At 36.1% G+C, this 21,699-nt stretch overlaps 1 protein-coding gene across 1 annotated transcript; it reads left to right on the top strand.

Annotated features, from left to right (window-relative positions):
• The first annotated feature begins 1,108 nt into the window (after window positions 1–1,108).
• On the top strand, window positions 1,109–20,992 carry DTHD1 (death domain containing 1). The gene is made up of 10 exons (XM_075092457.1): window positions 1,109–1,379; window positions 5,169–5,973; window positions 6,462–6,792; window positions 7,464–7,643; window positions 8,469–8,713; window positions 10,853–11,017; window positions 11,596–11,885; window positions 13,137–13,381; window positions 20,051–20,108; window positions 20,703–20,992. Exons 1-10 carry the CDS (start codon window positions 1,109–1,111, stop codon window positions 20,990–20,992), a joined length of 2,880 nt encoding a protein of 959 aa, XP_074948558.1.
• Window positions 20,993–21,699: the final 707 nt, after the last annotated feature.

Below are 21,699 nucleotides of genomic sequence, written 5' to 3'. Positions count from 1 at the left end.
GTGCTGTTTCTCCACTTGTTTTCCATGCTATCCTGGTGAGACTTCTTTTCATGAACTTGCTGGGTGAAATGGAAATCATTGCAAATACTATCATTGAGGTATCATTGCTCAAATTTCACCCACCGAAGACAATGAAGAGCACACGAGCCCTGTCAGGCACTGGCCCTGCTTCCTCCCAGGTTGCCTCCAGGAACACATGGTTACGAGCCCCTGTGAAAGCAGTGCTGCCCGCTTTCATGGTGGTACACCTGAGGACAGTCCTTTTTTGCCTGTGAGCCCCATATAGTCAACTCTTGCTGCCGCAGTGAACTTTAGTGAGTTCATGTTTTTCTTGTAAGTTTGCTCTCAACTTATAAAGTGTCAAGCAAAATTTCAGTCATTAGTTATTTGAACTTTCAGCTGTACCTGGTTTTCCTTTACGTTTCTTTGCCTGTTACATAAACACACCCCAGAAAACACTGCAAGTTTCTTTAACTGTCTGTTGCTAATAAATAATTCTTGCTAGTCACAAAATTAGATTTGTAGATTTTTGTATTGTTAAAACCTACATATAATTCACATACATCATCCAGACTGCAGATCAGCTTGGACCCCTCCCACCTATTTGATGTTTCTGAACAAATGAAATACAATTGTCAAAAAATGGTGTCAAGTGACCTACAGCATTTAATGTTAGCTTGCAATGAAAACAATTCCTTGTTGTTGATGACTATATGAGTTCACAGTTAAGCTTGATTTCATAAGTAATGACCATTTACAACCACTGAAGTGAGAAATTGCTCAGAGCTCCTGACGTTTAAGTCAACTGAGTTACATAACCTCACTTAAAGGTATATGGTGTACATTGGCATCTCTTGGCAATCCTTGCCCCTAGTTACAGAAGAGCCACTCCTTTCTGTCACCTAGTAACTTTTTAATACTCAACATTAACTCAGCATTTCTAAGCTAGAGTTGTATTTGTCAGTGTGTGTGGAATACAGTACTTTAAAAAATTATGTTCAGGCTATAAACACTAAACAGTGTAGTAGTCTGAACCAAGGACAACACCTCGTGGAAGTGTTTGAGCAGAAAAAAAATTGTAATAGTATATTCTGAACATAAAATGGAAATGGCTGAAGGTAAGATTACACCTGCAGGCACATCAGGCCAAGTCCTGGAAAAAATCTGGCACCTAAACTTGCTAGCAAGAGATATGCTTCTGAGAAGTGATCTGGATAATGAAGGTATAGGGGAGTATGTGCTTAGACTGATCTCTTTAACAAAACAGCTGAGCAGATCTCTTAGCCAGCAGCTGGAGAACGTTATGGAAAGTATTCAAGACACCTGCCACTTGCTGAGTGCTCTCCGTGACAAACACAAGGAATTGACTGCACGTCCAGGCAAGTATAGAGGGGCTTACCTGTAAAGATAATGGACTGGGTATATTGGATGCTGAGTTCTGCTGTGTTATGATGCTAAGGGACCTTACTTTTCATTTGTTAGTACTTCAGTATTTGGTCATTCATGAGACCAAATGAATTAATATTTCAACTGTTGTATTTTTGAGTCTATTACATGAGATTCAATGAGACTTGTAATTCTCATTATGTGAGAGGAAAATAGATATATAAAAATAAAATTAACTAAACAGGATTGTTTCCAAGTTTTATGTATATTATACTTTGGTGGATTTATCTTGACCAGACACCAGATGCTCACCCAGCAACTTACTCCCCCTCCTCAACAGGGCAGGAGGAGAAAATAAGACGACAAAGCTCATGGGTCAGTATAAAGCCAGGGAAATCGCTTGCTGCTTACCATCATGGGCAAACTGGACTCCACTGAAGGAAAAAATTAATTTATTGCCAATTGAAATAGATTTGGGTAGTGTGAAACAAAGGCAAAAAATTAAAACAACACGTTTCCCCCAGCCGTCCTTTCTTCCAGGCTCAGCTTCACTCCATTCCTGCCCCCTCTGCCGCCTCCTCGCCCAGCAGAGCCCAGGGGGATGGCGGTGGCAAGTCAATCTATAATGGTTCCCCCCTGCCACTCCTTCCTCCTCATAGTTTTCCCTGCTCCAGTGTGGGTGCTTCCCATGGCCCATAGCTCCTGTCAGGAAATCCTGGGCTTCCCACAGACTGCAGTCGCTTCAGGGAATATCCACCTGCTCTGGCACAGGGTCCTCCCTGGGCTGCAGGGTGGATATCTGCTCCAGGCTGTTCTCCCGCTGGCTGCAAGGCAATCTCCACTCCATGCCTGGAGCACCTCCCCTTCCTTCTCTGGCCTTGCTGTTTGCAGGGCTGTTTCCCCCACTTTTTTCTTCACTCCTCACTTTTCTCTGGTGTTCTTGCCCTTTCTTAAATATGTTTTCACAGAGGCAGCAGCAGCTTTGCTGACAGGCTTAGCTCAGGCCTGCTGTGGGTGCGTTGTGGAGCCAGCTGTGTGAGGCATGGGGTGGCCCTGGGCCCCTCCACACTGAGGCCCCCCCGCTGCCAGCACCTCTCCAAGTAAAACCAATGTATGTAGCCTACAGTGCTCTAAAAGTAGCAACATAAAAAGGTGACAATAAAAATAAGAAAGACTTGTGCCATCTTAGTGCACAGGTAAACATGTGGAATTCAATTTCTTGCATTTACAACAACAATGTGGATATAATAATGGTGTTATCTATTTTGAGGACCAAAACCAGATTTTATTTCTGAAAAAAATGCAGGATCATTTTGTGACAAATGAAACAAACCCTTTTCTCAGAAACAACATCTTAATGAACATTCATCAAAGGAGAAAACTAGTATTTCTGCATTTAATAATAATAATTTATTATTTAATTTTTAATAATTATTTAATAATTTAATAATTATTTAATTTTAATAATTTAATATTTATTATTTAATAATAATAATTTAATAATTTAATAAACAGCATGATGCATAACAGAGAAAGAGAGAGATTCCAGGCAGAAATCTTTAGCAATGCCCATGTTCATGAGTCTTTGTTCTAAAGACAGTTTATAAACTGTCTGCAATAATAAAAGAACATTTTTGTAAAAAAAGGACCTACTTTGAAGCTCCAAGATCAAGCCAACTTTGCCCTGTTGGCTTCATATGATTTCTTTTTTTGTAAATTTCTGAGAATTCAGTATCATTCTCCCTCCAAAAAGCTACTTTTCCTCATCTAACACTTTTCCATAAAACAGTCAGCAAAAAGGTTTTAAGACAGTTGCATATAAACTGTACTCTAAAGCTGTGTTATGAAACATCAAAAAAAGCATAGAAAGCAAAGTGTTAGAAAAGCAATAGTAGCTTATCTAATCAAAAGAGATAGTAAGCTTATTTCGAGGTTAACCTTGTAACAGAATGCAAAAAGTGTCTTTTCACATGACACAGTTGGGTAGTGTAAAGTTACAGGGCTTGGCTTTGGCTTTAAGGACTGCAGTACTAGAAAAGTCACATTCACTGTGTATGAACATGCCCTTGTTTTGAATGACCCTGTTAGCTTCAAACTTGAGTTTAGGGAAGTTGAAGGAGCTGTATGATTTGTTTTGGGGTTTTTGTTTTGTTCCAAGAATGCAAACTTCAGGCAGGAAACAGGTTAGTTTTGGCAGTTTTGCCGAGGCTTGAACTTTGCCTTGCAGACAGACTTGGAAGAGGCCTTTTACAACCCCTTATGCAAACGAAGCTATGTTATTTCCAATCCTTTTATTTTATTTCTCAGCCCTGTTAAATTATTTAGAAGTTTTTCTTCTCTATTGTAAAAGAGCCCCTGGAAAAACAGCAGAACCTTAGAACAAACTTTTTTTTTTCTTTGAACTACCAGTGGAAAAAAATATATTAAAAATGTGTTTGCTGCATCTTTTTTCTTTTTTAATATAGTCAAAATCCAATAACAAGTCATTTGGGAACTGAGGAAGTATTGCAAAGGAATAATTTTTAAACTGAGTACAACAAGAAAAAAACCTTTCTCTTGAATTGTATACTCTTTGTACGTTTAAATTAATCCGATGCAAACAGAGATGAAAGTGAAAGGCCTATCTAGATCATATAACATCACGCATTGATGTGAGGACATTCTTACTCAATGAGATTATTTTCCAAGTTGAAAACTTTGAGTTAGTTATTTAGTTCATATGAAGTTATTGAAAAAAGTGAACGTCAGCCAGTGGTTTCCCACAAGACACATATCAGCCCTTTCTATTGTCCTTCCCTTGTGTATCTGTCCCTTATAAGTGGAAAGCACACCATACTGTGTTTCATTCTGTAGAATTCTCTTATTTTTATAGACTTCCATTGGATTTAACCTGCAAAACAAAGCTTTTCAGGATCTCATGCAGCAAACAGAAATAAGCAAGACATTTTCCAAGATGTTTGCAATATACCTAACTAATGAAGACACAGTTCTAGTTGTAGAGATTGACAGCATAAGGTGAGGGGAGAACTGAAAGGAATACATCTGAAATCCTTGGAGAGAATATCTGGAAGGATTTCCAGGAAAAGGTGCAAGATAAGAAAAAATAAGGGATCATAAAATAAATAGATTAAAGATAAAATCTTACATGAATGTCACGTAGTGGCTGTGTGCTTTTCGTGCATCCTTCTTCACCAGGGGTTTTTGGTTATATGCAAGAGCAACCTCCACAATATAACTGCATGCTGCAAACTGCTGAACTTCAGTGCTGGTGTTTTTGTGTTATCCTCTATTCTCCATGGCAAAAATTCAAAGCTCCTAAGCATATTTTATGTTGAGCTCATGTATAACAGCTTTGTGAGAGACCCATGCATTAGAATCTTGCAGGATTCAATTTTAGGAAATATATATAATTAATGTTTAGCTTTAAAGCTCTTCCCAAATTGATTTGACTATTATTTACCAATTCCACACTTTAGACTGATTGTCATTAAGAATTTAGCTAGTGTCTGATCATTAGAAAGATGTTGATTAGAGTTGCCACAGCAGTTCTTTGACAAATACACAGTTGTACTGTGTTGTATTCAATTCTTCAGAAATTCACTCATATTGAATTGCAATAAATGCAAAAATACTAAATGAAAGCCAGAAAATACATTGTGCTTCATGTATTGGATGGTACTATGGAATTAGGTGGAATTCATTAGGTATGTGGATAAAAGTTTTCATATTTTTTTGCTAGCTTTTATAGCAAAATTCAATTGGTTGCCTATTTTTTTCCTCAGAGTACAATGGAATTACAGATTGTCTGCAGAAAGTGAAGGATTATTTGATAAAGACAGTGTCACACCTTAAAGAGGCAGAAAATAAACTTTGTGCTGCTAGCTGCAGACAAGACGAGGATTCTCAGATCCAGACTGAGCAAAATGCTTCTAGAGAAACAGATGTGTGTTCTTCTAGGGAAACAGATGTGTGTTGTTCTGAAGGAGAAGCAACAGAGTCTGTGCAAGCATCTTCTAGTCCCAGTCAGCAATCCCAAAGAACTCCTTCCATGAACAAGACTGAAACTCAGAATGTTAATCAAATCCAGCCAAGTGAAACTAAAACTGTGGAAAAAGACATTGTTGCATCATTAGCTGAAAACGTATCTGCTCGAGAACAGGATGTTAGCAGAGAACCTCCAATGAAAAGGGAAAATGGTGAACACAGACTACTAATGAATTCTGTTACAGAGAAAAAAGATTGCAATGGCAGGAATAAACCTCATAGACCTCCACCTAGCTCTGTTACTGAAAAGTCTCCAGAGCTGTTTTTTCAAGATGCTGTTGGGAGCAGTGAGGAAGGCATTCTGTCTGGGACAGTGAAAGACATTGATGACAGAAGTGTCATGAATCTTTTTGAACAGGAGAGAAAGGCAGTAGTCAAAGAATCTTCAAAAGGGGTAGAAAGTGAAGAATACAGACTGACAGAGCAAATGGAAGACAGCAAAATGGAAACAAATAATGACATCTGTAGGAATGACCTATTGACCTTCACATCTTCAGCACAAAGATGTGAAGTACAAAAATCCAGGCACTGGATGAACAAAGAGTGAGCACATATTCTTGTTTTTAGGAACAGATATACATAAATATTGCTTATTAGCACACATATAAACATCTGTGGGCCCAGAAACTCAGTATGCATGTATTGAACAGCTGTGCTGGTCATGCACATAATAGCAGTTTACAACTCAAGCAGGCACAATGAAGATCTTCCATTTGGTCTAAAGTAAACTGTAACTTTCTATTTGATTGCATAGATTTATCTTTTTTTAATGCCAGAGAGGGACTGAGTCCCAGACAATAAAGTCAATAATTCCCGAATTGTTAGAAATCAGTAGGAAAAGACCCCAATTAGTCACTTTTATGATAATTTGTAAGCTGTTCTGAAACAAGCTAAACGTAACATATACACTTATGAATGATCTGCTTATGCTACAATATAGCACATCATTATAGTAAAGTATTTAATTAAAAATACAAGGCACCACCCCACACAAAATACATATAATAATATTTTATATTCTTTTTCTCCAGATTTCTAGTGGAAGAGAGTGGCAAGAAAGAACGTGAAGTAGCTTGTTTCATTAAAGCCCCTGCAACTGCTCTGGAGAATCTTAAGTGTAAGATAGTCAATGATGCTAGTTCCTTGGTGGTGGCTGATTCTGAGGAGCTGGTCAGCAATGTCATCAGTATTGAATGCTCTGATTATGAGAAAACAACCCCTTTCCCTATCAACATTGCAATCCCATTTACTTCATGCTTCAGAGGAAATTATCGGGAGATTATGGTGAAGGTGACTGATGTGAACTTTCAATCAAACTACTTAACTCCTGTTTGTTTGGAAGGATATCAAGGAAACCATAAGGTTGGTAACCTCTCATCTAAGCATTGCAAAAACATCATCCCAGGTTCCCAGTTAAGCCTCTGTGGAGTTATACAAGTAAAGTTGCCATTATTAAGCCATATTGCCCAATACATAAGGTTAAATTGAACTTTTCTTCCTACTTTCTCAAGATCTAATTCTATTTGAAACCTAGTATTTAACAAGGCCCTTTTTTCACTTGTGATGTTAAGGCAAGTGCTTGTTCCCACAATACTAATGATTGAGCAATGGTTCATGATTTTTGTAAGTAAGTGTAATATGTTGCATTATTTGATAAAAGTAAAAACTTAAGGGCAATTATTTTGCATTCAGAGAAGTAACACAATTCTGTGTATAAGAATACAAATTCCATCTCAGAGAAACGCAGGATGGTTCTTTATTTTAACTGCAGAAGAATTGCATTGGGCCAGATTCAACACCCAGTTTATGCGCTTATTTCAATTGACCCCAATCATACACTATAATATTAATGACATCGCACGATGACTAGAGATCACCAGATAACTGGGCATCCAAGTGGCAATAATATTCAATCTACTTTCATTTCACACTTTGCTCTATAAATAATGTTGACTTCTCAAAAAGCTAATCTGCTGTAGAATACAGCTTCCTTTCCTTCCCATGAGCTCTAACCCCACATTCTCTTTATGCAGGAAACCTTTGCGGAAGTGAAAATTTATCAGCTGGGTGTTTTTTCTGTGTTGTCATGCTTAAAAAAAGAAACCTTTACTGTCCCTAAGGTAGGACTCTTACAAAAGCTGAGTGTGGATTCTAGAATCTCTTTCTATTACCCTCCAGAAACATTCAGTTCTCCAGCACCCATGCAGTTAAAGGTGAGCTTGAAATAACATATTTATGGAGCAAGTATTGTGTATCTGATCAGTTCTGAAGCAAGGATGCCAATAATGTTAAAAGGCAACCTGTTCTATTATTAGAAAAAGGGAAAAGTGCTTGTAGCTCTGCGACCTGCATACACAGCAAACGATTTCCTGTGAACTTTGTTAAAGCCACATGATATTGTCAGCAGTGAACATATCTCTAGCTGAAAAGAGCTGCCTACCTTTTTTTGATATACTTCAGAAAATACAGTTGTCTTCAATAATGACATAAGCATCAGCTCCAAACTTCAACTGCTTGGCCCAGTGTTTAATTTAATGGAACAATTTTTCTCACCTGACCGTCACTTGTACCAGGCAGTGCAACAGAAGGTTTTGTCACCTCTTAGTCTTAGGCTGAGAATAATCTCAAAATCTGCTTCAGTTATAATGTGTTTCTCCCTTCCCCCATAAAAATATTGATTCTGAGGTACAGAGAAGCTAAAATTAACAGTGAAAAAAATACAGATTTGAAAAATCTTAGAAAATTATCAAACTTGGGAGGGAAGTCGGGAATTTCAAAACTTGAACTCAAAGCAGGAACCAAACAGTCAAAATATTTTAGTAAAGGCTCCAGTTTTTGATGACTTTCAAGCACTCAGTTGTGCTTTGTATAAAATGCTGATATGTTGATTGGGTTGTTTCTGAGTTATAGAGAGGAGCCTAAAACTTCTGTGATAGTCTAATCCAATTCCAAAAGATAAATCAATTTGTTAAAAACAGGCATGTAAGAGAAGATTTATTAATTTGCAAATTAATTGTACAATTGCTTTCCCTATTTAGGTGCAGCCAATTGAACCATCATTGGTTTCCACATTGAAAGCAAGACACAGTATGTACCACTCAGTGGTATCTACTAGTGTACTGGTTTATGCTCAGCACCCTTCAGCCCAACCATTTAACAGTTCAGTCACTATTACTCTACCCTGTCCTCCAAACCCAGAAAAAAAAAGGCAAGGAGAAGAGGCAGAACATGTGAGAGCCATTAGTGCTACAGTAAAGAGGGCTGCTACGGCATACCAGCCTCGGTAAGAACAACTTCACTACAAATTCGGTGTTTTCAAAACATCAAAATGAATTAATTTTAACAGTTGCTGATTAATAATTTTTTGTATTAAAGATGTATTAGTTCCTTAATACAGTCTGCTATACTGAGAGACATTGTTAGAAACCCTAGAGCAAATCCCCACAATTCTCATGCTACAGCTTTACCAGGAAAATTCATATGGCATTTGATGTATTATCTTTAAATATGCTGACCACTATATTTTAACAGGAGTCAGGATGAAAAATGCATGGATTTTTTCAGCAAGAAATGTTCAGCCATTTTCACCAAAGCCAAACATTGAACATAGAGAATAACCATGTCTCAAAACTGCTACGATCATAATTTTACTAGTCAGTGGTTTGGCTACCCTGGCCTTTGAATTTTCTAATCTCTACTTCTACACAATCCAATGGCTACCTGAGTGAAAATTTATGACACAATGGTTTGGAGTAAGTCAGTTTTGTGGTCACTGCTGCACTAAATAAAGGCCTAGATTTTTCCAATGCACTCACTGCAAAATTTCTAAAACTTAGACCTTTTGGAATATCTTTAAAAAGCATTAAAACATAGGGACTCCTAAAAAAACCCTCTCCATTTCAGTTGTTAACTGTAGGTTCAAAGACATTTATCCAGCATGCATACGAGGATAGGGATAAAGATTTCTAGTGGAAAAAAAAGCCAAAGAAGACCTCATCTATTTTGATAGCAAAATAGATGGTGTTTTTACCATCTCATGCAGGAAAAAAATTAATCTGAACTTACCATTTGATTGTTGTCCTTCCAGTTCTGCTACCATGGGCAACTCCAGGTTCAGAAAGGCTTTCTGCGATTTCTTTGTAGGGACTAGCCTGGGACAAGAGTCAGCTTTCAAGTACTTCTACTTTAGGTCATTAAAGAGTTAGCTTATTCCTACTGTGCTAAACATTATCTTTTTTAAAATTCATCCACATGCCAAGATTGTGATTGTCTTGAAAATAAGCAAGGTACAGATGGAGAAGGCAGACAATCTTCTAGTTTTCCATTTTTACAAAACTTCTCAGATCATGTTTTAAAGAGCTCTACATTCACACTGGTGTCTTAGACTAAACATCCATCTTTATGACAAACTTCAGATTTGGAAAGGGTGCCCGTGTCAATTTATAAGACCTTCAAATTTCATATCCTGTACCAGAAGCATTTAATGGTGTTGCAGTACCTTCGTGGCATCTGTCCTTGTCTAAATGGCACTTTAGATTCTCAATCAAAGCACATCCATGAAAAGACCATGGCTTGATTGCTTATTTCTATACAAATTCCTTAGAAAATGATGCCAACATTGTCCTGTATTTGCACATAGGCTGAGGCTGTATGCTTGAGAAATGCTTAGGCTGTCCTGTGGAATATTTTCTTTTTTGGACTGTACATATGATGTGCATTTGAGGTGAATGGATTACTCACATCCCATTTTTAAAAATTGGTAAGGAGAGGTGTGTGTGATTGTTATGGGCTTCTGTAAAAAAAACCCTCATGTTTCATTCATTAGAAGAAATTAGCCAGAGCACGTCATGTCACAGTTGCTTCATTCTGAGTGTAATCACCTGATTTGAAGAGAAGCTACTTTTATTTTCTCTTTTGAAAGAGATAATGGATAGCAGTCATTTCTTATTTTCTAAATTCCTTTGTGGTTATTGAGTAATATTCGCTTCTGGAAGAAAAGGTTGGCTGCTGGGTTTTGTTTTGGGTTTGGTTTTGTTGGGTTTTTTTTCTTTTTTTCTCAGATATCTACTTCCAGAGAATCTAAATCTTGATGAATGACTCAGGAACAACCCATAATAATTACTGTGCATGATAGTAAACGATACATTAATACAGAGTCATTTAGGTAGAAACCTTTGTTTTTCCTTTTTGTCCCTTTCTGGAGAATTGAAAAAAAAAACCAAAAAAACTAAAACCTTTTAACAATTATATCACTGACGTACTCTGGACTATAGTTCCAGATGTAGGTTTTCAGTAAGGTGGAAAAACCACATGTAGCCATCAAGGAAAGCAAAAGAAAAAGCAGAGCTACAAATACAAGCTTACTCTTTCTAAGGATCTATTTTTCATTATATATTTTTCCTATAATTTCTTGGCTTTCCAGGGCTGTGAGTGCTTCTGTGAGAAAAAATGGGGAGAATCTCAGTGATACTTTGAAGTTATTAGGTCACAGAAACAGAGGAGAAGGGTGGAAGGTGTTTGATGATGTTATTATCCAGAATGCACGGAATGGGCTTGTATCATTTGAACTAAATGAGCATTTAGAAAGGTAATGTATGAATAATTTAATAACATTTTATTTACTAAAATATTTGCTTTCAAGTATACAATCAATGGAAATTAGTGGAGTTAAGAAATCATTCACTATTAATTATTAACTTGCCAGCATCTCTTTCTTCCACTTTGCAATATAAGATCATTTAGTTTTGTTACTCCTAATTACAGGAAGTATAAATTTGTTTAAATATTTTTTGATCTATAGACTGTACACAATGTAATATATACAAAACTTGAAACAGAAAATGCAGATATTAATCTTAATTTTAAAATGTAATTTTGCTCTCTAACTAAAAACCAATTATTTTTTATTCCTTATTAGGAAATTTTCTCTTACTTTCATCTAAAATTTGTGTATATTTGAAATCATAGAGAGTCAATATACTCTACACTACGGAAGCATACAAATTTCTACCCTTTCATGTGCTGGAAACAAGAAAAAAAAGGAGGTAGCAAAAGGTCCATTGGAGACTGAGCCCTGTATTATTTTACATAATAAACTGTTAGCAGTTGATAAAATGATTTAAGCTAGAGCTATTTATTTTCTTGCTTTCTTTTTTTTTAATACAGCTTTGTGGTCATTCGCTTTTCATTCCTCTTGGAAAACACGTATCTCCTCCTCTTTGCTCAGGCTCTGGAAGAAGCTGTTTGTAGCACAATGGCTAATGTGATACTATATCGGAAAAGAGAAAACCCATATAAAATAGTAGTTTTGCTATCTCCATCCAAAGAATTGAGCTGCGAACTTCAAAATCTCCATGAGGAGGGCTACATTGGTCCCCCAGAACCTACGCAGCAGTTCCCATTAAGAGAAGGAGAGCAGATTCATTTTACATTTAGAGGCAATATTTTTGCTTCAGGTAAGGTAATTAATTCATGCATCTGGGATGAACATTATCAATCACCTCAGCTATTCAGATACACTGTATGTGAGCATTAGTAGATTGTGGTTAGTCACAGCACATTTAGTTCAGTGTTTTATTTCTTTTAAAAGATACGTGCATGGAGCTACATGTGAAACTGCTCCAACTGAAAAATAAAATGCACTATTTGAACAAGGTCCTGAGCAACCTGCTGTAGGTGACCCTGCTTTGAGCAGAACAAGATGGTCTTCAGAGATCTCTTCCAACCTCTGCCATTCTGTGAAACCCGGTCCCTTGGTATTTTATTTTTCACTTCAAAAGGGCAGGATTCCATCAATGGCTTTTTAACATAAAGCATATTTCATAGAATTAAACAGATTCCTAACAAAATGAAACAGTCTGCTATTTTATCTGTGTAGATTCACTTAAAGTGATCAACATTAAACATTGAAATCCAGTGCAAAATGTTGCTTTTGTGAGCTGCATTGTGAATTGAGTTGATGAGACAGTTGTTATGCAGTTTCCATCAGCAGCCTCAAAAATTCCATGCGGTGGCCGCCATCATTCAGAGATTTGCTTAAAGGGAAAAGAGATAAGAAGCCTCAGGAAAGTTTAATCCAAAATTAGATATATTCTTTCTGTCAGTTTTGGAAAGAACATATAAAAATATATTTGGCCCTCTGAACATTTTGTACATAAACTCTCCCATTGAAAACTCCTAAAGAAAGGATTATTCTTTACAAAGAGAAGTCTCTAGCCCCTAAGGACTGCCTGCTCGTATATGCAAAGGATAGTGTTACATCAATCAAAATTGAAATACAAATCCTAAAAATTCACCTACTTCTCCACCTCCATTCATTTTGTTGTTACAGATAGACAGATATCCATTCTGAATAAATGGAAAGCATATACTTCCATTCACAGCAACGTGGTTTTTTTTTTTCTCTCCTTGTTATGTACTTTATCCCCTTGTGTGTTCCTTACTTTTAAACTTGTAGCACAGCCACACCACTTAGACCTTATGCCAACAATTCAGGGGCTAAGAAAGGTAACTATGAAGACATTACAACTACTGAAGCAGGCTGGCAGGAATGTTTGAACTTCAGATGTTCAATATAAAGTAATAATAATGATAAAGAACAATGAAATGTTATGTGATTAGCTCTATTTGACTCACCCTAATGAATTATTTTAGATGCCAAGCATCTAAATACAGCCTAAAAATTTTTCTTTTTTAATGTACTGCAGAGAATGGAAAAGATTTTGGAAAAGTCTACAGGCTGATTTTTCATTCACAAAGAAAACCCAGGCTGGAGCTCCAAATTAAAGAAGTGGATGAATTTGGTAACTACAGTTCACCTCATTACAAAGGAACAGCAGTGTTTTATAAAATTACCAGAGAGATGATAACCAAGAAATGGGAACAACCCTTGCCATATGGTGAATATCACCATCAGTCTCCACTATGTAAATTAGCACTAACGTTGCCTAAGGTAGGTTTCTCATTTGATAATGTTAGAGATCCCTCCCTTTTTTCCTTACGACATATTTATTAGGCAAAAGGATCTTGGTATGATTTTTGCTTTACAGATACACACAGGAGTCTCTGATGGAGCAGTTCTGATCCATCAGCAATGTACAAACACCCTCAGAATATCTTTTAGTGGGTGGGAGGGACCCTCATCCAAGCACGAGCAGAAAAAAATGTTGAGTAGAACCCACCTGCTCTCACCCATTTGCTCTCCCCAAATGGTATGGCCCTGAGAAATTATTGGTTAAATTTCAGTTATGTACTTCTTATGTCCTTGTCTTGGAAGTGCAGAATTGCAAACTATAGGACCATTAAATGGTTCATGTAACCTATCTTTCTCCTATCACCTGAGTCGTCTCCTATTATGCCTGATAAGCCTCTGCAATACAGCCATACGGGCAATTATGTCCATCTCTGGTGAAAGGTATTGCTACCTAAATTAATCTTTAATATTCCTGCAATGAAATCTCATTGTAATATTTTCAAAGAGCCTAGGTATCAGTACCCTATATTGTACAAAATGCTGCTGCTAGACTGCTGCTATCAGATTTGCATACATTTTAATGTCAACTTATGTACAGTAGCACTTGGTCTAAATCTCTAGTAACAAGCAGTAGCATCTCTCTCTTTTTGAATTTAATTGACTTCACTCTTCCTTAACCTATGACCTGCAAATACATGTTTTATTTTGTAAGCATACCTCTTGATTTCTGTCTCATCTCCATTCTCTCAAGTAAAAATTAAGAACAATTAACTGCAGAAGATTTTAGGAGGAGATCTCTCTTAGTGACAAACTCCATATCAAGTGTAAGTTTTCTTTTAAGAATCACATGCTTTCAAGCACTTTGCTTTTCCACAGGTCTAGTATTCTGTGTGGAGTATTCACAGAGAGGGAAATGCAAACTCTTGAGGTCCAGTGGGATGATTTAAAAAAAGAAAAATCTGTGGCACACCCTAGGCATCAGTTAGTTTTCTTCCATCCACCTGCCTAGCTTCCATCCCGTTTTTCCACTTTATTTAATATTACCGTGCAATAAGAACAAGATTTAAAGGATTGAACTGCATTTATATTAAACCAGAAAAGTAATTATAAAGTGTCTTAGATTTGGGTTGGCATATATGGCCTACTGCTATACATATTCATCCTTAAATGTTCTATTTGGACTTTTCAAAACAAATATTTCTGACTACCCCTTTTCTCATACTAAATTTAAGGCCGTGTTTCGTCTTTCCCAGTGTGGCTGAGATCTTGAAGTCTGGTCAGTCTGTATAAGTGTGTGAGAATATATAATATATATGGGTACACAGTAGCACACAGGCAGCCTCCTCATTTAAATGGAATTAGATGGAGGAACTGTATAACAAGATCATTGCTGATAAATTAGAAATTAAATCAAACCTCAGGAATGGTGATAGCCTTTGGGAATATTTTCTCTAAATCTATTTTTTGAATAGTGGCTTTACTTTTAACAGAATCAGTTCAAGCACAGAGGACCCAAGGTCGATGCACAAAAAGTCTGCTTAGAGAGACTGAGTTATTATATCACTTCAGAAAACCTGTGTTGCAGCATCTTGCAAATAATTTTTCTTTTGCTTCTGGTAAACGTATTTTAAAGGGTGCATTTCAAAGGAGTCAGAATCTTCATTAAATGCAAATATTAGACCAAAATGCTTGAAAACATTTGCATTTTGATAACTTTTTCATTACATGACTTGTATTTTCTGTTGTACACAGAATGAAATGTCTCCCTCTAGGATGAAGAATAGCATCAAAATAACATCATCCCTTACGTTGCAATTCATCTTAGTAAAAAAAATTTATACCTTGCTGTATTTGGTGAACCTTCCTACATTTTGATCTATCTTCCATCCATCCAGTGTAATAATTTAAAATTCATAATGATTAAAGTCAGATTTTTTTAGTAGAGAAGAAATATTCCTTAATAATTTAGCTAGTTCAGTTATCATCCTTTTGAAGCATTATAAAACATCAATGAAGCTTATTATTTCACTTTAGTGTATAATTAATAAATTAAATACAATGTACCTTCCTATTGGTATATAAATACAGGAGGCAAATGGGAATTTCACCCACACCATCATCTAGTGGTATGTAACATCAATTAACACAGTTATAATGTTCTTCACTCTTTTGCTCTTCCTACCTTCTTCCAGCCAAGCATATCTTGAATTCTGTACTGAACAAACTCACAGAGACTTTAAGAACAAAAAATATTGTCTTTTTTCTTTTTCTTGGCTGAAAGATAGGGAAAGAAGAGTAGGGAAAAGCGGTTGGTTTTCTCAATGAAAAATTATTACTAGTAAAGTCCCACACAGATCCATGCTAACATATTCTCAGAAACTTGTGAATAATTAAATGGAAAGTCTGATGACAGTACAAAATATTCAGAGTACTAAAGCTGTCTGTGAAGAATCACAAAATATAATGATACTGAATGACTAGAAAATAAACTAGATAATGTAGATGCCAGTAAGTGTTTTCTTGGGGTGGAAGTACCTATCTAATTGTATACTGGTAGACTCTAAATTACCTATTACCACTTAAAAAAGAAATATTTTGTCATTTTGCTCTCTGAAAACTTCCAGAGTGTTCAGCAGCAAAAGGTAAATGGAATGTTCTAAATGATTAGACAACAAAATGGAAACAAGATTATGCCATGTAACTATAAGGCATCCATATCATGAGTGCACTCTGCAGTCCTGGTCATAGAGCTTAGAAAGAGGACTTGGAAGAGGACAGAGAGAAGGTGGTCAGAAACATGGAGTGGTTCCAGGCAGAGAGACCATACATTGAAGACAACAATTCAGGCAGTTTTTGTAAAAGTTGAAATATTGTGTACACTTATGAATATTATGGAGGAGCTGAAAAAGGAATAATTATATCCCCTTTTGCAGGATATAAGAACAATTATATTGGTTAGTCACGGGTGTAATCAATAATATAAAACAATGTACTTTTTACATACAAAAATAATCAAAAGGTGAACTCATTTTCACAGGATATTTGCAGTTTGAGCTAGAAAAGGAATTGACTGGCAGAGAGACAGACCATATATTAAACATAATGATCCAGATGCAATTAAATGCTAGAGTAATGACAAGGAAATTCTAACTACTTACCATATCTTACAGTGTGTTCTAAAATTATTAACAGTGATGAAAGCACTGACAGCAAAAACTAATATAAGAACTTTATCCTGGTTTTACTGTCTATGATCTGATCAACAAATTTTAATCAGATATGTCTTCACATTTAGATGGGCTTTCTAATGAATACAACGAATAGAAGGAAATAGTTAAAATTGGATAAGAAAACACAGTCTTGGAGAAATTTAATGCACTAATTATACAAACAACTACACCAACCATCTGTCAAATGCAACTGCTATTTACCACTTCATTAAAGTACAAGTCTTGTGTTAATATTCATATAATATGAACCGAGACTGGCACTGTCCATAATTAGTCATATGCTGATGCTATTAATATATATTGCCAAAGCATCCAGAACTATCTGACCACATTCCTGTGTGTAGACATACACCCAAGCAATGACCCTTCAATTTTGCTAGTTTCTATCACATGTATACTGCTACAGTACAGCAATTAAGCTGCCACAAATCTCAAAAGTATATTAAATTATAATGCTTAGGTTTGTCTCTGGCCTATTGATAATGCTGTGCTGTGTACAGTGTTGCTCACACTAACACAGCTGCTTACAGAGTTCCAGTTGTCACAGTAAGGCTCTCCTGTCTTAACTGTGAATTAGGCGACTCTAAACTAGCATTGTTGATGGACTTCTCACTTGCTCCCAGTATGCTGGGGGAGCCTTTCGTGGTTTGGGAATAAAATCCCTGAAATAGCAGTAAATGCAGGGTAAGAACAGCAAAGACTATTTACATTTCTACTACTTTGTTGAGTTAACAAGTATCTTCAGTTTAATTTAAACATGTTAAGGGATTAGTTTTAATACACATGAGATCACAAATACTCAGTGTTGGCAGTAACAATAAAAATTTTCTCTACAAAACGAAATGAAGTTTGGGCTTTTTCTTTTTTTTTTTTTCTTTTTTTTTTTTTTCCCTTTTGCCAGATGATGGAGTTAGTACCATCCACAATGCCTGATCTTGATTGTGACAAAGACAGATGGGATCTTTTTAAGGCAACCATTCTGACTACATTTTTACATTTTCACTCATTTCTTTAAAATTCCTGCCTAAATTTCTCTTGAACTGTGGATGTGTGTTATATGTACATGCCATATTATCTACTGTCTGACAAATATATTTCTGACAGTGGTCAAAGCAGTGGTTGTTTACTTTGTATGTAACCCGTCACATCAGTTTTTAGTTTAAGCATGCTACCTTTGTACAGAAGTAAGCTGATCTTCACTAACAATTCCTGTTATGGAGCTTTCATTTCCTCAGCATGGAAAACACTGGTTGGTCAAACCTGTTATTTTCAGCACAAGTTGAATACAGTGGATTAGGTTCTGATGTCAAGTATGTGAGTGCGTATCAGTAATATTTCTACTGATTTCAAAGCAGTTGTATTTATGTGAAACTGGGCTAAAGAGTTTAAAAGGTTAATTTCTCCTTTTCTGTCTGTCCTGTTTGATATGCTAGTAGAGTCTGGTCATGTCTCAGAGGTCCATTTGACAGAGCACTTCAGTATTGCTGGCTGAAATCAGAGCGCTTTGCAAAAAGACATTGTTGTAATACATACAAGCATTATCAAATTACTATTCTGCTGAAGTTTTATGTCTAATGACTGTCTAACAGCAAAATAGCATGTGATCCTCTGCTTCAGAAAGGCAGTTGCTTAGCTAATTGAAGGGCCTTCCAGACTAGAAAACTGCTTTGACTGCTAAGAGTATTTTACTTATGCTGTCAACCAGAACAGTGGTGCCACATGCCAGTGCAGCTGAACCGTGGGTGAATTTAGCGCTTCACCACAGATATTTAATCTTTAAAGGCAGGTTTAATGTTTTGGATCTAATGCATTGTATATTATTACACTGTTTCTAGACAATATTCATTTTCAATTCTTCTCATTTTTACTACTATTTTAACATTAAGTAGCATAAAGTGGTTCAGATTAAAGTCAATGCACGGGTAATTGAGTTCATCTACAATAACTTTGAAAATCTCATACAGACCTTTGAGGTGCTAAATTCTCATTAATGAATGAAAATAAGTTTAAATATAAATGCATAATTAAACGAAGCCAAAGGAGGCTGAGTCTTGGAAGAAAAACAATGCCCCCTTCTGGAAGAGCTTTATATTTCTCTTGTTTTGAGGGCTTTTTTTAGCCATGTTATGCCATCTTCACACTAGGGCACGTCCAAGACAAGGCAGATTCAGATCTCAAGATGAGTACAGCACAGGATGGTTTTGCACTGCCAAGCAGTGCATACAGTGTGCATCCTGTGCACACTGAAACCCCCTACCAAGATGGCTGCCTGATGAAAAGTTGTTTATTTCACAGGTGAATTGGTAACAGTTATGATTATATTGACCTTTTGGATGTGTAGTTCAGTACGTATGAAGCACTCCAAATATTGAACAATATATGAAGTCTGTATTATAAAAGTATTTAAGATAAGCTCAGCAAGGCTCAGTATGCCCAGCAGTAAAAGGAGAGTAATTTGTCCAGCCAGCGTTTCATGCTCTTAATTCACAAATGGAAAAAGAAGCTCAGAGAATAAATCTGGAACACGTCTCACAGGGAAAGCTGTGCATAAACAGCCAGGTAATAAAACTGACTGTGTGTGACAAAAGTAACATTAGCACTAAAAGAGGACAATTACAGCTTTTAACAAAAAAAAAAAGAGCTGAACTTCACTTGATACAAATTAATATCTTATTGTGCTCAGGGCTTATGTAAGTAATTTCTTGTTCTATATGGAGTAGGAAACAAGAGTAAAGCCCACAAGACTGTCCTCCTTCTCAGTCATAGGGAAAAAGGACAAAGTATTTTTTTTCTTTCTCTCCAGTGTTCAGAGGAAGAAACAGGAAGAACTCCACTTTCTAATGGAACTTGACTTGTGAATTCTGATTATTATTAGTGATTTATAATTAAAAGTTGAACCATGTAAACCAAATAACTATAGCTACAAACATAGTATGATTTCTAGACCTTACTATAGCTCTGCATACCTACAAACCTATAAATTTTCCTTGAAAGAGTCTGGTATGCCCACAGCTGTAATAAGAACACAGAGACAGCAAGGCAAAGCTACTGCAGTATTCGAAATTTCGAAATTATAATCCACTTCATGTACGAAGGTTCTATACAGATTTTCTATACACCCAGTTTATATACACCAGTCATGCCATAATGCTTCTAATCAAACATTTATAAAATTGCATAGATTATAAACTTTTTAATAAGATGCAATAAACATCCATTTGGTGTAAAGAGACTTAGTTTCATTATTTTAAAGCTGTATACTGATTTTTACCTGCTGATGGTGTTAACTGGTTTTTAATAATGACACAAATCATCTATGTAGGTAGGACCTGTCTTAAATGCTGATTTACTGCAATCCACTCCATCCTCCCTTAGTGATTTAGTAATTTCTCTTTCCTTCACACATTTTCTTTGATAGTATGAAAAGTTGATCAACCGTCCACGAAGCACAAAAAGAATTTCTTCTGAGTCATCGGGTAAGAGCGCATACATAATATATTAACGTCAATATAAATAATAGTTATATTTGCTATTTACTTTTTTTAAATGCCAAGATTTGTTTCAGCTGTAACTGACATTTTAAAATGCCATATTCATGAACCGAAGTAGTTAATGTGTTAAAAGATATTATTCAAAGGAAAAAAAAAGTGATCTGTTTACCATGAAATGCAAAAGCTCTTGTAAGTTAATGTTGTGGTGGGGTGTTTGAGCAGCATAAATTTTTCTGTATAAGGAGATTCACTTTGTACTGGAAAGCTCCAGTATAAGTTATGTATTAGTCATAGGAAATGCCCAAACGGTTTTATTTTATTGCTAGCTTTCCCCATGCAGTTCCAAAAGTTATAGATCATTGATGAATCTCCTCTTGACTAAATTGACTTCATGTCTCAGTGCAGTTACCAAAAATTACATCAGAAATAAGAAGTGATGATGTTTTCATTAAAGACCAAGCCATATTTAGTTGGGGAGTTCACCTACTGAGCCTCCAGCTTTAGAAAGCTTTTCAAAAAAAAGAAAGATTTACACAGCAGAAGAATAATGCTCTTAATTTACTGATTTTTGCCCTTCAGAGGCCCTATGGGACAACTTGCTATATTGGCTTGCAGAAGAGCTTGCAGAAGATAATACATCATTGCTTGCTTTATGCTTACCTGTTCGGCGGAGCATGCTTCAGCTTGTTAAGCTGAAGTGCCCTGATAATTTAACACAACAGATCTATGAGCTGCTTTGCTGCTGGAAAAAGACCCTTCCAAGGTCAGCTGATAAACAGCAGCTCCTGTCTCACTATTTGCGGAAGAGTGGCAGAAGTGATCTTTCAGAAGAACTTCATTTTAAGTGGCAAAATAAAGTGTTCACTTGACAGAATCACTGGCAACTAACAGCCCATTTCTCGTCTTTTTTTGTTGAAAGGTGTGAATATTACTGTGATATCTTTGGATGAATGAGTGACAGGGATACCAGTCAGGGATCATACTGCTTATTTATATGTTATTTTGAACCCCTTTACTAAAGCAAAGTAAAATAGCAATGTCCTTGCTTGCTAAAAGTGAACATTTCTCCTGTGGAAAAGTGAGATACTGAAAATATAGGTATGAAGGATTATGGACTGGTCTGCATAGGTTTCTAAGGATTTTAATTGTTTGCACATACCATACTCAGTTGACATAGAATCATATTTCTACATTCTTTAAACACTAGGAATTATTCACTACACTTTCTCAAACTTTTATGAATCATTCCATGATACATGGAATACTTTACATCCAGTAGTAATAGCTATCAGATTCTTCAGAGAAAAGCATAACAGATCATTATAATGCACAGACAGAGGAAATTTTTTCTTACTTTCAAGTTTGTTAGTAATTAATCTTGACTTTTATATTCTTAGTGAATGTTTTTTATCCTTGTGAATGTCATATCAGATTTCAGTGTTACCATATGCAAATATCTAATCTGTTTCCAGAATTTACCAGATTTGATGCCTCACTTTTATCTGTCCTGGTACTGTGTTTTCTTTTTCAGGTTACCATCAAATTTGGAAATAGGGGTATTTCTTCATGTAAGTTT

Source organism: Phalacrocorax aristotelis, chromosome 4 (assembly GCF_949628215.1).
Source record: "Phalacrocorax aristotelis chromosome 4, bGulAri2.1, whole genome shotgun sequence".
NCBI lineage: Eukaryota > Metazoa > Chordata > Aves > Suliformes > Phalacrocoracidae > Phalacrocorax > Phalacrocorax aristotelis.
This window is presented reverse-complemented; position numbering and strand designations above follow the sequence as displayed.